The sequence below is a fragment of the Rattus norvegicus genome, chromosome 1, assembly GCF_021556685.1.
Source record: "Rattus norvegicus strain SHRSP/BbbUtx chromosome 1, alternate assembly SHRSP_T2T, whole genome shotgun sequence".
NCBI lineage: Eukaryota > Metazoa > Chordata > Mammalia > Rodentia > Muridae > Rattus > Rattus norvegicus.
This window is the reverse complement of record NC_141534.1, coordinates 165,739,440-165,755,315: the sequence shown is the minus strand read 5'-3', so window position 1 is coordinate 165,755,315 and position 15,876 is coordinate 165,739,440. Positions and strand designations below refer to the sequence as shown.

The window sequence follows — 15,876 nt, the reverse complement described above, 5'->3', positions numbered from 1 at the left end:
GTATGCCTGGAGCATGCCCATGTGTGCCCACAGACACAGGACGTTGCTAATATAGTCAAGAAAACCCTGGATGTTCACCAGAGTGATGAGGCCTGTCAGAGGGCCAGTGCCCTGATGCCAAGATGTCCCCTGTTGAAGCCAGTGAGGGGTCAGGGTCAAGTCCCTTCTCCTGAGACAGTCTTCGTTAGAGACTTCCTGTGGGGTTGTTGTGGCGGAGTGAGGGAGGTTGGGGACGCTAGGAAGGACTTCCGATTTTAGTCTCCTACACCTGAGCCGCTGTGGCCCTGGGCGAATGTCGTAACCTCTTCAGCATCTGGCGTCCTCATCTTTAACTCAGAGAAAACATATCTTGCCTCTGTGCTTTGAGAGGCGCAGATAACAGATGTTGAGATGAAGTTGACAAAGGGACCGCCGTGCCCTGTAGAGGGGGCCCATGAGTGACTCTGGCCTACCTCAAGGGCTCTGTGGTCTCAGTCCTGAGAGTTTCACAAACTCAGTTAGTACTCGGTACCTCCCCTAGGCACCACAAAATTCTCACTTCCAGCCTTGGCTGCTGTAGGATGTCAGTATGGAAGGCACGGACTGAGTCAGGGCCAGCTCTCCATCCCACCCAGGGTGCCAGTCCTTACACTTCTGTACCATACTCCCCCTCCAGACGCTTCCACTCCCGCAGCCAGAGGACGTGCCCCATGGCCAGGGTTCCCACCACACCTCCATAGAGAAGGTGCCAGGCAATGTTCAGGGTCCCACTCACAAGAGCAACGGGCACAGGTCATACTCCCCAAGGTTGTCTCCTGGGGGGGAGAGGATTTGAATGGGACAGTCAGGAGTGCTCTGTGCAGGCCTACACAGCCTGCCTGGTGCTTCTTCCCTCCTTCATTAGCACTCTGAAGAGCATCCGAAAGCTGGCAGAGGATGAGCATCTCTCTTCTCCTTTGAACCCCAAGATGCTCACATCCCCCGGGGTGCATCTCAGACAAGAGGCCCTGGGCTCAGAGGAAGGGGTGCAGGGCCAAAGACCCCAGGGGGTGAAGGCACAGCTCTAGAGCAAGCAGTACTTTCTCATGGGGAGCCAGGGAGCCTGGGGTTGGGTTGTCCGGGCTCTGGCAGGAAACCCAAAGTCTGAGTGTGTGGTTAGGGGTTGGTGAGTCTGGAAACAGTGTGGTTCCCGGGGCAAGGGAACATTTCCTAGCACAGAGGTTGGCAGCAGCACGACCCGTACCATATGCTCCACGAGGAGTGATGCAGTAAGAGTTGGGCAGGAGCCTGAGCAGACAGGATAGGCTCCCTCTGGGACCAAGCCCAGACCCTCGGCTAGGGCAATGGCTGTGCCTTTGTGTCCAGAGTCGGCACACAGAGCCTGGACAGGGTCAGCTAGAAGCCAGATTCCCAAGCCTGCTTCTGGTGCCCTTTTCTCTGTGCCCGTCCTCCCGGGGTTTGAATGCACAGTTGTCAATTATGTCAGGCTGGTGGTGCCTGTGCCCTTGGAACAGAGGTCACATTGGCTCCGGGAGGCTACCTGGTGCCAAGAATTTTTCTTGTTTCCTCTTTTGTCATAGGGTACACAAGACCCTGTCTGGGTGCCCTCTCAGGGCCCTCAAGGGAGTACTGAGGCCCCTTTGTAATCTGTGAGGGGCAGGGTTTATAAAGGTCTCTGTGGACTGAAGCAGTGGAGTCCTTTCTCTCCTCTCGGAACCTGGTCTTTCTCATGCTTGGGTTGCAGCCTCTACCATCCATTCATCCATCCACCCACCCATTCACTCATCCATCCACCCACCCACTCATCCACCCATCCATCCACCCACCCACCCACTCATCCATCCATCCATCCATCCACCCACCCACCCGTCCATCCATCCATTCATCCATCCATTCATCCATTCACCCATCCACCCACCCACCCACCCATCTGTCCATCCATCCACCCATCCACCCACCCACCAGTCCGTCCGTCCATCCATCCACTCACTCACCCACCCATCCATCTATTCATCTACCCAGCAGCTGCCACACCCTACCCCAGGAGCTGCCACTAAAGCAGGAACTGCTCCACCCAGGGAAGGTTCTGGAAGTCCTGAGATATGACTGGGGTCTCTTGCATTCCATTTTCAAGATATAGAAACAGACCCAGAAAGGAACCAGAGAGGGAGGGCTAAGTGAATGAACTCCAGACACCAACCTCCCATTACTCCCCAACCCTCACCCCAAACTGGCTGTCTCTGCCCCTGTCCTGCCTGTCAGTAGTAGTAGGACCCAACTGCCACCTCGCAGGACATGGCAGCTGGTCTCTGCTACCCCTCTGTCCCAGGCTGGGTGCAAGTCTGGGGTGTTGGGGTCTGGGAGACCATCCGCTGCTCCCCAGCACCATGATATTATCTCTGGCACGCGCCCAGCCCAGAGCAGGATACGGCTCTCATCACCTCCCTCCCCTCAGACCCACATGGGCTGTCAGAGTTTCTCACGCAAGGATCAAGGGGCCCCTGGGCAGAGGGTCGCCCAACCGAGCCTCCTCCCCCAGACAGTCACAGGCCCTGACGTGGGAGAGGGCTGGGCCGTGTGTGAGAATGAGGGGTTGCATGGTGGCTCGCCTGAAGCTCCCTTTCCTCTGCTCCCCTCCGTCCATAATCCTAGATGTCTGTTCAAGGGATCCTCTGTCCCGTTTGTGATTATTTAGACTTCACTCTTCCCACTGCCTGGTGGGTGACAGACCCCACTCTCCCATGCCCATCCCAGAGCACAGGGTCATTTCATCTCCAGCTGGCAACCCTGGCCCTGTTCCAGGCCAGCCAGAGGGGAGGGGCACGGGGGCCTGCAGTGTTTCATGGAGCCCTAGAGTCCCACACCCAGGCACCCTGGCCTGCTCTCTGGTGTTCTGTGAATTACCCTCAGTCCTACTGCTCTTCTTGAGGAGGTGGGGGGAAGGGTTGGGGTGAGTGACAGTAGGCAGCATTCTGGATCCAGTCCTTCCAGCCACTGTCCCCACCAAGATGGCGACTTTGAGGGACCAAAAGAAAGATGGCTCCAGCTAGCTCTCCCAGATACTCATCTAAGCTTATGCAAGAGGGTTTTATACACACACACACACACACACACACACACACACACACACACAGAGAGAGAGAGAGAGAGAGAGAGAGAGAGAGAGAGAGAGAGAGAGAGAGAGAACAGAGTACAGAGTACAGGGCAAGCCTCCAGCTGTCGGGATGGCTTTGCTTCTCTAGTGACCCAGCCTCAGACTCCACAGGAGGTACATGTGGACTTCACAGCCATTGGGGTCAGGGCACTCCACAGGAGGACACAGGGGTGCCCAGGATCAGAGCCACTTGATAATGCCTTTCTTGTCCCCTAGTCCCTCCTCAGCCTGCTGAGCCGCAGGAGGGAGCTGGTGGCCCTGCAGCACCTGCTGCAGCAGAGCATCCCGGGGTGAGGGACTAGGCCTGGGGTAATGGCTCAGCACCAGCTCCCTCAGCTCGCAGTCCTGAAGTACAGCAGGCATTGTCCTGGCTCCTCATCCTCTCAGGCAACTCCTCAGGTGGCATAGGAGAGGGGGCTATTGCCCAGAGGAGGAAACTGAGGCCCATAGGTGGCAGGACTGTGTCTCTTGCCTGGCTATTCCATGGGCCAGTCAGTCATTCCCTGAGTGTCTGTTTCTCCTTGTCCTGACCAGGAGAAGAGTGGGGACTAGACATCCACTCACTAGGGCTCACCTCTTCTGGCCAGTCACAGTCACCTGATCTCCAGTGCCCTGGGCAGGATTTGTGTCAGGCCCTGTGACGTGTGTGTGTGTGTGTGTGTGTGTGTGTGTGTGTGTGTGTGTGTGTGTGTGTGTGCGCGCGCATGTATGTGCATGTGCATATATATACACATACACACTTATACACATACACACTTATAGATATACACAAATACATATACACATACATATACACACATACATATACACATACATATACACACATACATATGCATATACACATAGAAGAACCATCTCCCTCTCAGAGTGAATGGCTTTATTTACCTGGAGATGAGGGGGTCCTCAGTCTCTTTTCCACCAGCCGAGGGCACAGTGGACTGGGAGAGCCTCTGAGATTCTGGGTCAGCCCCCTGTACCCTCCTGTCCAGCCACTGGGCTGAGAGAGGGGGCTGAATCTCTGCAGGGCCCTCTACAGCCTGATCCCCCTGTGTGTGTGCCTGCTAGGGTGGCAGCTGAGAACCTTTATGGTCTGGCACATTTGGGTTTGAATCTTTCCAGGGATGGATGTCACACAATGCGGCTCAGATCCCAGCACTGTAGTTTATAAGTGGTGTGGCCATGGACCCATTACCTCGCCTCTCTGAGCCTAGGGCTCTTTGCCCGTGCCATGGGTTCAAGGCAGATGTTTTGAGGACGAGTCGTTCAGGCTACAGGAGCACTGGGTAAGCCAATGACACGAGGCATGCAGGAGGGCGTGTTAATCATTCCACAGTTGTGGTGGTCATTAACGCCTCAGGCTGGACCCCTCTTCCAGTGGTAGGATCGATTGCTATGGGAGCATCTGTTGCAAGGTTCCCGGGGAGGACTTGGTGAGATCCTGTCTACATTCTGCTCCTCTGTCCTCTACACCCAGGAGGTGAGGAGAATAAGTACCCTGGTAACTCAGGTGGGATGTGAAAGTCGTGAAATAGAAAATAAAATCACTATAGACCCAAAGAACCAGAGAGGGATAGCTGCTTGTCCCAGGTTACACAGCAATTTGGGCTGGTTTGAGATTACAGTCTACATTCTCTGATGCCCGATTATTTTAAAATGTGTATTGTGTATGTATGTAGTGTGTGGGTGAACATGCACATGCAGGTATATGTGTGGCATGTGTCATACATGTAGTGTGCAGAGAACAACCTTGAGTGCTAGTCTCCACCCTGATTGAGGCAGGGTATCCATAGCCACTAAGCCTGCCACTAGCAAACTTCTGGGGATTCTCTTGGCGGCCTCCTATCTCCCAACACAGATCTGAGAGCTACTACACACAGCACCATGTTCTGGGAATCTGACCTTGAGTCATCACGCTTGTGTGGCAAGCACTTTATCGTCAGAGCCATCTCTCCATCCCCAATGCCCGTATTTCTAAGACTCCTTTCATCGCAAGTTCATCTCCAGGAATTCTACCCACCTAGGGTGGGGGACATGGGCAGGAGTTTCCCCCTCCTTCCCAAACCAGCTTTCTCGTGGTGGGGAAATGGGATACACATGAGACAAGCTTGGTAGAAGCCTGAGGTGTGTACAGGAGGCAGAGGCAGGGCTGACTGCCCACAGGAGCCATGGGGCTTCAGAGGAGGCCTGGTGATGAAGGGACCTCAGGTTCCTGTTTTTCCAAGTCAGGCCACTTACTGCCCCCCCCCACTTGGATTCTACGGACACAAGGACATATACATGGGCACTAAGAAACAGGAGCTGAGTCAGATGTCCCACCTTCCTGGAATTCAGCAGGTCAAGCATTGCTGTGTGGGTTCCAGAGGTCCCTAGGGCCTGCCTGGCCATGGGTGAACCTGCTAGAGCTCAGATTCAGTATGGATGAGTCACATGGGAACTCAAAAGCAGAGGGGTGCCAGAGGGTGGGAAGATGGCACAGAGGCAGGTGGACAACAGGCAAGCCAGTCAGAGCCCCCGTGAATGCATGTGTGTGTTTGTGTATGCCTGTGTAGATGTGCATGTGTGTAAGTTTGTGCATGTATGTGTGTAAGTGTTTGTGTACATGAATATATGTTTGCACATATATGCATATGTGCATGTGTATGGGCACATGTATGTGCACGAATATGTGTGTTTGTGAGTACATGTTTATACATGTGTATGTGATGTGTGTGTGTGTGTGTGTGTGTGTGTGTGTGTGTGTGTGTGGTGTGAGAACTAGCACACAGGTACAGGGGACCCAATCATAGTACTGGAAGATGGCAACTGTTTACCTTGCCCATGTCACCCTGAGTCTCAGGGATCAGCATTTCCTTGTTACTCTTACAAAGTAGGAGGGAACACGGAGGAAGAGGTGGTGACCCCTAAAGACCTGGGAAAGTGGAGGGGTGCCAGCTCTTGGGAGCTCTCGGGAGGTTTGTGGACTGCACGAGGGAAGGGAGTAACAGGCTGAGCTGCCTGTCTACGCCCAGAGCTGTTACCCCTGAGCGCATGTCCACAGTGGTGCCCCAGCCTTCGTCCGCTCCCACAGGAGGCACATCAGGAGGCCTTGTCCTGAGTCTCCTGCTCGCTCAGCCTTTCCTGGTCAGGCTCACAATGAGGAGAGGAGATGAGAAGTCTGGCCCACCCTGCAAACCCCACAGGAGCCCAGCTATTCACTGGGACAGTGAGGGATGAATTCTTGGTGGCTTCAAGCCCTGCAAATCAGTGAGGCAGCTCTACCCCAGTCTGGCTCCGGCAGATCCACAGATCAGGCAGCTTGTTAAATCTGAGGGAAGGACTGCTTTTCTGGAAACCCATCAGTCCCTCCCACCTTAGGCCTGGATGACCCCTTCAAAGCAGTAAGCCCCCGACCCACCCACCCATTTCACAGATAGGGAGACAGAGGCCTGCAGACACTTGCGGGGGGGGGGGGGTGAGGGGCTGAGCTGACAGCCTCTCTATCTTCCTAATCAATCTGTAAGTTTCCTCTAGATTCACATCTCTGCTGTGCTTAAGGCAGGACACACAGACAGAAGAGACCTAAGGACTTGGTGTCCTTGTGTGTGAAATGGATTCTCAGGTTGTGGATTCTCAGTTCCGTAAGAGCCCTACCCTCTGAAGTCCAGCACAGGAGAGGTGCGTCTGGCTAGATTTCTGTCCAGCCTCCTCCCCAGGCCTCCTCCTGGGCTCCTTTCCCAAGGCCTGGCCTCCAGCTGGGGTCAACATAGGCAGTGTCAGGTCAGCTGTTAGCCTTACCCTCCAAGCCCTTTGATCTGCCAGACGCCTGTGGCCACAGCCTGAGCTATCATGGACACCGAGGTCTTGCTAGGAAAACCCATGTCCCTTGCACAGGCCCTGGGGTCTCCCCTCCCCCATCCACCCACACCTGCCTTCAGCCTGCTTGGCTTCCACGCCCACACTCAGCCCTTCTGTCCATTCACCCTGTGGTTTCCTCAGCCACACTGCCGCCATAAGGCCTTTCTGCAGTCAGGCTCCGGAACACCGGGTCCAATCCAGTCTATTCCAGCCCAGTTCTGGTGAGGCAGGTGCTATAGGACCGGTATGTGAAGCCAGTGAGGCTTGGAGAGGCACAGTCTCTTGCTAGCCTTCGTGAGTGTGGACCTGGATTCCCATCTGTCCACACAAACACTTCTAGGTTTCAAGAGCATCATGGGAGTGGGGACCAGAGGCAAGCTAGGCAAAGCTAGCGTCTAACTGAGACCCCAGAGGGGCCCTCCACTCTGACAGTCCCTGCATGCAAAAGAGAGCCACATCTGACAGAACCACTGAGGACCCCTACCACACTCTCTGGCAGTCCTTAACACCCCAGGAACAAGAACTATGGCCTACTCACAGCAGCCCAGCCTCCACTTTGTGGGACTGCTGTCTAGAGGCCATATGTCCTCCTACAGAGCTGAGTCAGTCTGGTCCAGCATACAAGAGGTGCTTCTGGCTGGCCTCCCTCACTGAGTTTCCAGGTCTTCTCCATCCCAAGCAGGTTGGGAGAGTCCTGGCTCAGGCCATGAGGTGGGGTAGGAAGTTCAGCTGACCCTAACTTTGTGTGATCCCCATAGAATCCCTGTCTGTTCAGAGTCCCTTTTCCCATCTGGAAACAGAAGAGGGTGCCTGAGGGGCTGACAAGCGGCTGGCTCATGATGTGGCCACCATGAGGGGCTGTGGGAATGTCAAGAAACCTTTGGCTGCCCTCACCTCCCTTGGGGTCTCTAGGCATGGCTTCTTCCAAGTACTGATTAACAGCTGGGTCATACCTGTCCTGCAGATGTCCGCTGGGCCCTGTGTGTGTGTGTGTGTGTGTGTGTGTGTGTGTGTGTGTGTGTGTGTGTATGCATGTGCACTGGGAAACATTACATGGGGCTGAGGAAGGGCTAGCTCTTCTAGGCTCACAGAGGATGCTGGAAACTCCCTATCCAGACATAACTTGGTTCCTTGGGTCCTAGGCAAGGCACCTCAGAGTAAGACCTTCTAGCTATAATTCAAGGCCCTAGGATGTGGCTGTAGCAAGATGACCCCTGCCTCCTAGGTGGGCCAGGGGAAGAACCAGTGTTAGGCACAGACTGACTCTGGCACAAGGTGGGAATCCATCTGGATCTGGGAAAAGGGCAGAAAGAGGGTTTTCTGAATGACACAAAGGAAGCAAGGTCAAGACAGGGCTAGGGGTGAGGTGTAGCCATAATCCCTTTGTCTGACTACTGAATGACAGAGGCTGTGGCTTTTGGGGAGTCAGCTCACATTAAACTACCTGTGTCCCTTTGGGGATGTAGTTGGGGGAGCCAGCCAAGGGGTTAACTCAGTGTGGGGCCAAGAACAAGCTCTTCTTGGGCTGGTCTCAGTACTCTGCTTGCTGACTGACTCAGCAGGAGAGTCCAGCTGCAGGAGGGGATCTGGGAACAATTTGATAATTAGGTAAGAGGTCTTGACAAGCAGCTTCCATGGGGTCTATTAGAGGGCCAGGAGAAGTCTGCAGGGAGGCTGCCCCCTGCCAGCCCACTCATGGTCCCCCACTCCCTAATTCTGCCCACCTTGCCACACCAAGTACTTCCACCCTGCTGAGAACCAAGCAGATCCTGTTGGTGCCAGAGTCCTGCCTCCCACACCTCCCTGACTCCTGACATGCTCCTGCTCCTTCAGCAGCCTATAGAGGGGTGTAGGCTACCCTTGGTAGAAGGGAAACAAGAAGAGGGTTCAGGAGAGGGGTGGCCCTCTGTGACCACACACTCAGGCCATCCCTATAGAAATCCCAAGTGACAAGTATCCCGAGTCCCAGGATGAGCCTTGTAGAACGATTCCTCCATGGTAGCCTTGGCGAGGTTACAGGGCTGATCTGGGGGATGGGGGGAGAGATTGCTTCAGGATGCAGATGCTGGCTCCCAGCCAGCCTGGACCCCCAGCTCAGGCCCCAGGCTGGCCCCCCTCCCACTATATGGTGTGATATACATTCTGGGATCAGGGATCTAGCCATGAGGTCAAGTGCATACAGGTCCTGCGGACATTCCAGGACATGGGGAGAGAGCTGGGCAGGGGAGTCAGTCTGAGCAGTGTTTTTACAACTGCTGGGAGGATGAGAAGTGGCCAGGCCATCCTGTCAAGCCAGGACACAGACATCCTGAGTGTAGGGTGCAGCACTGTGACACCTCCCGTACCACCTGAGATCTGTAAATGAAAGGTGCTCCTGAACCCCAAGGCATGTCCAGGGATCTTGAGTGCCTCCCAAGGCCTTCTCCAAACATCCTCCAGCCACTTTGGGCAAAAGAACCCAGTTTATGCCCCCCATGATCTGCACTGTGGAGCAACTAGGCCCCAAGGGTCTTTTTTCTTTGGAGAACTCCTGCCCCAAGGTGGTACTCCCGAGCTGACCAGAGCAGTGGCTCAGCAAATGCACTGAGAGGAGCTTCAGGCCACCCCGAAGCCGCCACACTTCCTCACACAGCCCATGGCTTGCCCAGGCATCTGGGTAGCACTGAGCCTTCCTGGCCTTCATGTGGCAGCCAGGCCCTTCCACCTGGGGAAGACACTGTCTCCGTTTCTCCTGAGCCCCCACCCAGCTCAGGAAAGACATGCCTCCCTTGATATTCTGGGCTGTGCATTGAGAGCCCAGGGTGGGGCAGCCAGTGTACAGAGCCAAGAATCACAAGCTCAGTGGAGTGCAGGGGCCTGGGAACGGCTCACCCATGGAGGTGATCTTGTGTGTCTCTGCCCCATGTGTCCAGTGTCAGAGTGATTTATGCACAGATGCTGAGAGAAGAGGCTAAAGAAAATACGCACTTAGGGAATCTCCCCTCCTCCTGGGTGCTAACTTGCCACAGGCCCAGGAAAAAGAGAGGGGCCTCCCACTGGGTGACCTAGGACAGGTCCCTTCTCTCTTTGGGCTTCTGGTGTCTTTGAAGTGAGTCTAAAACCGCCAGGAGATTGAATAAGAGGTTAAATGCCAGGTGCCCAGCTCAGAGTCTGTCAAAAAGCAGGCTGCACTATGGCCTGGCCATGAAGTGCACAGCAGCTCCCATGATCCCTCATTCTGACCCTGGTCCCTCTCAGTCTTCAGCTATAGCCCATTCACAGCACTCTAGTCCTACGATGGCCATCTCCCTACCATAGCTCTGTCAGCCACCATGAACACAGGGGTCCCCGACTCTATAGCAACCCTGTCCAAACGCCACCTCCCCAGAAGTTCTCCCCGGAAGACTCCTTCATCTTCTGCCAGTCTTCCTGGCTACTCCAGGCTGCTTTCATCAAGACTCCTAGGCCACCTGTTAAAGCACACATACTACGTACATGCTTTCCAGATTTGCTTACTATCGGTCTCCCAAGATGGAGGGTCCTGGGGAGGGGAATACCTGTCTTATTTGCCAGAACCTTAGAGCGGAGCCCAGACAAGGGGAAAGAGGGAAACTTCAGGGAAGCCTGCAGTCAGGGATGCTCATCCTGGGGGTGACACCCAGGGAGTTAGAATTGGCCAGGTGGAGCACAGCCTACTGCCCAGGCTAGGCATGGCTGGGATGTAGGAAAGTGGGCCAGTCATCCGGAGCAGACAGAACCAGCCTGGAAGAGGGCAGGGTTGGGTATGTCCAGCATAGCTGCATGAACAGGAAAATGATGGATTAAAGGAATATCAACACAGTCACTACAGCATGGCTAAAGGCTAGAAGGACAGGGTCTCAAAAAATGTAGCCCAGGCTGGCTTCACAGGTTCTGTGTAGCCAAGGATAGCTTCCTGCGTCTACTTCCCTCCCAAATGCTGGGATTACAGGTGTGTGCATCATGTCTGGGTTGAGTATAATATAAAAGAAAGGCCTGTAAAGAGACCTCCACAGAGGCAGTGAGTGGAAACTGTCAATCAAGGCAAACTTTGCAATGATTGTGTCCTGTACTGGCTGCCATGAAAGCACTTTGTGTTGTGGGACCCGAAAAGCATGTTAGTTCTTTTTATAGAACCTTCCAGTCATGTTTCCTTTGGGAGCTTCTCCTAGGAACACATGTCCTGCCTCAAGTGGCCAGGCCCCAGATACTGAGTCACAGGGAAGAGGGGGTTAGACCTCAGTCTCTGCCTCTGCTTCAATCCCTCCATGGCCCTGGTCCCCAAAGGGATCTGGGAAATGCCTCGGAACCCAAATCCAGCAGGTGCATAGGAGTCTGAAGCTTGTGGACGAGGTGGTAAGGGTTGGTCAGGTTGAACCTCCCCTGGTTGAGGGCAGGACCAGAGAGAGGGCTTCTAGTGGAGAAGAAGTCTTGGGTCTCTCATCTATAAGCATCCACAGGTGGATGGGGCCCGGGATCTCCAAACATCAAGTGAGAAGCATCAGATGGCACCCACACACACAGTCTGACCTGATAGTCTTAGCACCCTTGCTTCTGTTCTCCAGACTGGAGTGGGTCTAGGAGACCACAGCTGGCAAGATGGCATCCTCAGGGTCCGATCTGTCAGTGTTCATAGCCCTGAACTCAGAGCTCAGGGGCCCTGAGGTATGTTTTTAGAGGAGAAAACTCACAGAAACTTGAGGAATCCTAGAAGTAGAGTCTGGGCTCGAAACTCATCACAGGGAGGACAGAGAATTGATCTCAACCCAACCAGTGAACGCCAGCTATCACAGAGATTGGGTCTCCATGGCATCCCACAGAACTGGAGCTTCTGTAAACCTGAAGCGTCTGAGCCTGTGTCCTGAAGAGACCTCGTCTCCTATCTCTTTCACTTATTGTCAAGGTATCCCCAGTCCACCCTACCTGTTCCTTGTCCTTCTGCCCACAGTGACATGGGCCTTGTTGGGGGCAGCCATGCAGATAGCTTTCTAAGTAAGTTCTGGGGTTAACGGAATTGGCGTCTGCACGAGGTGGCTGCCTGCTCTGGGCCTAATGGTTTGGCTGGAGCTGGAGTGAGAGCACTCGGGACTGGAGGTGTGAGAGAGGGTAGTGAGGCTGGTCCAAGCAGAGATGAAGGAGTGCTCCCTCGATAGATCGTCTGGGGTCTGCCGAACCACAAACAAGCCAGGATTGTCATCCTTATGTCCTAGGTGTGTCCAAGAAGAGGACCAGAGTGAGGAAACCCAATCCCAGAGCTGGAAGAAACTTCAAGTTCATGGTCTCCACTGGCTTTGGCCTCCTGCTTTTTAGGCCCCTTGAGCCCAGCACACTTTAATGGAAGCAGAGGCAATGAGGACATAAAATAAACACGTGGGCTTTCAACTTCCTCAGTGCCCTGCCCTGGAGCACTGGAGTGCAGGGTCCTCTCTACATTACCCAACCACTTAAGTGTCTATGGGCGAGCCTCTCTCCTGCTCCTCCTCCCTTGGTTACCTCCACCTTGGCTCTGAGGCCTGTGAGGTGAGGTGATGGAGACCCAGCCATTGATAAGGAGAAGCTGATATTGATCGTGTAAGCAAGGAGACCTGTTAAAACTATGGTGGCCAAATTACTCTTTGTGCTGCCACAGCTATCTCTGGGGCGTGGGGGGTGGCCTGGTGGGCAGGAAGGGGACACCCCGGTAACAGTTCACTTGGAGAAGGCCTGGCAGTAAAGCCACAGATGTCCCAAACTTCTCAGTCCTGGGTTGTTCTTTCCCTCCTGTGTGACACCAGTCCCAGCTCCATGGAGGTTGCTCTCCCCCTGGGAAACCCACATGGAAACCGAGAACTGGCTTAGAAGTCGGAGCCAGACAGCCTGGTGTTTGAATCTTGACTCTGCCACTGATATGCCGTGACCTTAAGCCACATTTTTTTCCTTTTATGAGCCTGCTTCCTCATTAATAAAACAGGGACGGTGGGCCCTATGCCACTGGATAGTTCTGGAAGACAATGGCTGCAGAAACCCAGAGAGGGCCAGAGTTTGCTTGGAGCTGCACAAGAGAGTAAGCAAGACGCTGGGTGATGCCAGACCCCTTTGGTCACCATCTGGCCTCTCTTGGGTCTGGACTTCTGTCTGGGGCCTGGTCTATGTCCCCTGGTCTGTGGCAGAACACAGCAGAGATGTTTGAGGCAGGGCTAGGCCCCACATGGTGGCTCCTTTGGCCTGAGCCACCTCTCCTCAAGGCCTTATCTGTCCATTCTCTCCTTTCCCACAAACTAATCTTTCTTTCTCTTGGAAAGTTCCTGTTTCCTCCCCGCCGTCTTGTCTCTCTCCAAGCCTGTCTCCGGAGACTCCAGCCAGCCTCCCACACAGGTCTAAGCTGTTCAGCACAGGGAGCTCAGAGTCTAGGATGGCCACCCCTGGCTCAGGATGGTACAGATGGGAAACCTGCTGTGGCTGACATTCTGAAGAGAAGTTCTCTGGATTATCCAGCATATGATGGAACGCTTTATGCTGAAACCCCCAGGTACAGAGATTCTGACTCTAAATCTCTGTGCACAGTAAATTCCTGGACTGCAGGAGCTCCCAGGAGGCTGTGACTTACAATGGAGCCTTGTCCCTGCTGAGTAGACCCAGCAGGGGTCAACCTGAAACTTGGGGTAAGGTTCCCTCCAGGGTCCAGTGATCCCCCTCCCTCTTGGTTGCCTAGCCCCTAGTCAGCCAGGAGGTTCAGAGCTTCTTCACAGGTCTAGGGGCCGGTCAGGGGCAGGCACACAGGTTCCCTGAGTCAGGAGCCTCTCCTGCCTTGAGCTGCCAAGTCTCCCTCGCATCCAGGAAACACAGCAATAGGGCATGCTTGGGCTCTGAACCCCACTTTGTTGAGAGCTGGCTATGATCTGGGGGCAAGTCAGCTGTCCTTTGGGGACCCCAGTTTCTACCTCTCAGAGAGTGACAATGCTCATCTATGGGTGTGCTGCTGTGAAGATGACCTGGGGTGAGGAGGACCGGAATGCAGCCAGAACAAATAAACAGTCCGTTATGATAATATAGCTACTCGGCACTGTCGTGGCGCCCCTTCAACAATTCCCAGGAGTATGCTCAGCTCCAGAACCCTGTTGGGTTCACAGGTTGGTCTCAGTCCACAATGACTCAGAGAGCTTGAAATGGGGGCTGTCGGGATACGACACAGGTTTAGAAACACAGCAGGACAGTAGAGGGAGAGATCAGAGACTGTGGGAACCCTGGAGAGGCCCGTCCAGGCTGGAGGTGGCCACTGGAGAAGGGAGCTGTCTACCTGGGCCTTGGAGGAGAACTTTGACTGACGGAAGGGAGAGGGTTGCTATGGTTGCTTAAAAGGTTCGAGGGCCATGAGGAGCCAGAGGAGGGAGGCAGGCATGGCATGCAAAGGGGCATTCTAAGAATGACAATTCCAGCTTGGTCCTCAGAGTGAGCTCCAGGACAGCTAGGACTACACAGTGAAATCCTACCCTGAAAAACCAAAAAGGAAAGAGAAAGGAAGGAAGGAAGGAAGGAAGGAAGGAAGGAAGGAAGGAAGGAAGGAAAAGGAATGATAATTCCGGGCCTCTGAAGGAATCAGCAGATGCCCACAGTAGGCATCTAAGCTGCAGGCATCATAGCCAAAGCTGAGGGGTATTGATCTATGGGAACAGTAGCAGAACTGAAGTCTATGACTAAGGCTGGACTCGAGTGCTGGGCCAAATGATTGAGGGCTAGTTCTGAGGGGCCCGTGGCCAAGGAGAAGACACACTGAAGAGACAACCAGGGCAGACTAATAAAGGCACTGGACACCCTGGCAGGGTCCCTCTCTACCCCCAGCAGTGGCCATAGGATGGCCCCTTCCATCGGGGACTTCCTCATCTGAAAACAGACTCCAAGGAGACCTGAAGACTTATCGTGAGGTCCTTTCCTGATTCTGAGACTGCCACCCCATCCCAAGCTTGCAGGCAGAACTTGGAGGAGAACCACAAAATCTGGCTATCTCCCACCCTAGGGCCTTCCCAGTTTCTGGCGAATCCTCCATTCCATCCTCCTGCCCCAGCAGCAGTCCCTGTCCCTCTCCATGGACCCCTCTCCAGGTTCTGGGGCCTTGCTCAGCAGCACTTCAGTGGGGGAAGCCTCCCTTTCTAGCTTCCTCTGAGGGAGCCTATCCCTCAGCTGGGAAGTGTGGACGCCACAGAGAGAAACTATTCGGAACATTCTTTTGCATCCTTGTTTTTGGGTGAACCCCCAACACACACCAGCAGCACAGAGCACAGGTTCTTAGCAGTTCTCCTGTCTCGGGGTGGGGAAGGAACTTCCACGGGCCAGGCCCTTGTATCAACCATTTTTTAAGAATTAACCTTATTTTCTGCTATTTGCCTGCTGGATGCTGTTGAGTTGGGCAAGGTCAGGAAACCCAGGGAAGTTTGCTGACTGACTGCTGCTCCAGATGCGAAGCTCTCGTCGGGAAGAACGTTGATGGCGTGTCTCTCAGACAACCCCTACAACTCTGCTCGGGTGGCTGAAATTGGCCACTATCCCTGAGAGGAGAAAACCACCTTGAGCAAGAAGAAAACTGTCAAGAGGTCAGAGATCAAGTCCTTTGTGAGAGTTGAGAATTACAATCACCTCAGGCCCACGAGGTGCCCCGTGGATATCCCCTTGGACAAAACTGTTGTCAACAAGAATATCTTTAGAGACCCAGCTCTGAAATGCAAGGCCAGGTGGGAGGCCAAGGTTAAGTTTGAAGATCCACTCAAGACAGGCAGGAACAAGTGGTTCTTCTAGAAGCTTCAGTGTTAGGTGTATTTTTGTTTCCATTGTTAACATCATAAAAAAAGAAAGATAAAGCCCAGAGAGGGATGGCCATGTCCAGAGCTCTTGCCTCCTCCCTGGCTGTCCCTCCCTCCTTCACCCCCTTTAGTTGCTAA

The 15,876-nt window shown here is 54.1% G+C and overlaps 1 protein-coding gene across 1 annotated transcript; it reads left to right on the top strand.

Moving 5' to 3' along the window:
* Positions 1-15,343: 15,343 nt before the first annotated feature.
* Positions 15,344-15,748, top strand: Rpl27l2 (ribosomal protein L27 like 2). The gene is given in 1 exon segment (NM_001109336.1): positions 15,344-15,748. A coding segment is annotated over 1 exon segment (309 nt). The 5' UTR covers positions 15,344-15,424; the 3' UTR covers positions 15,734-15,748.
* Positions 15,749-15,876: the final 128 nt, after the last annotated feature.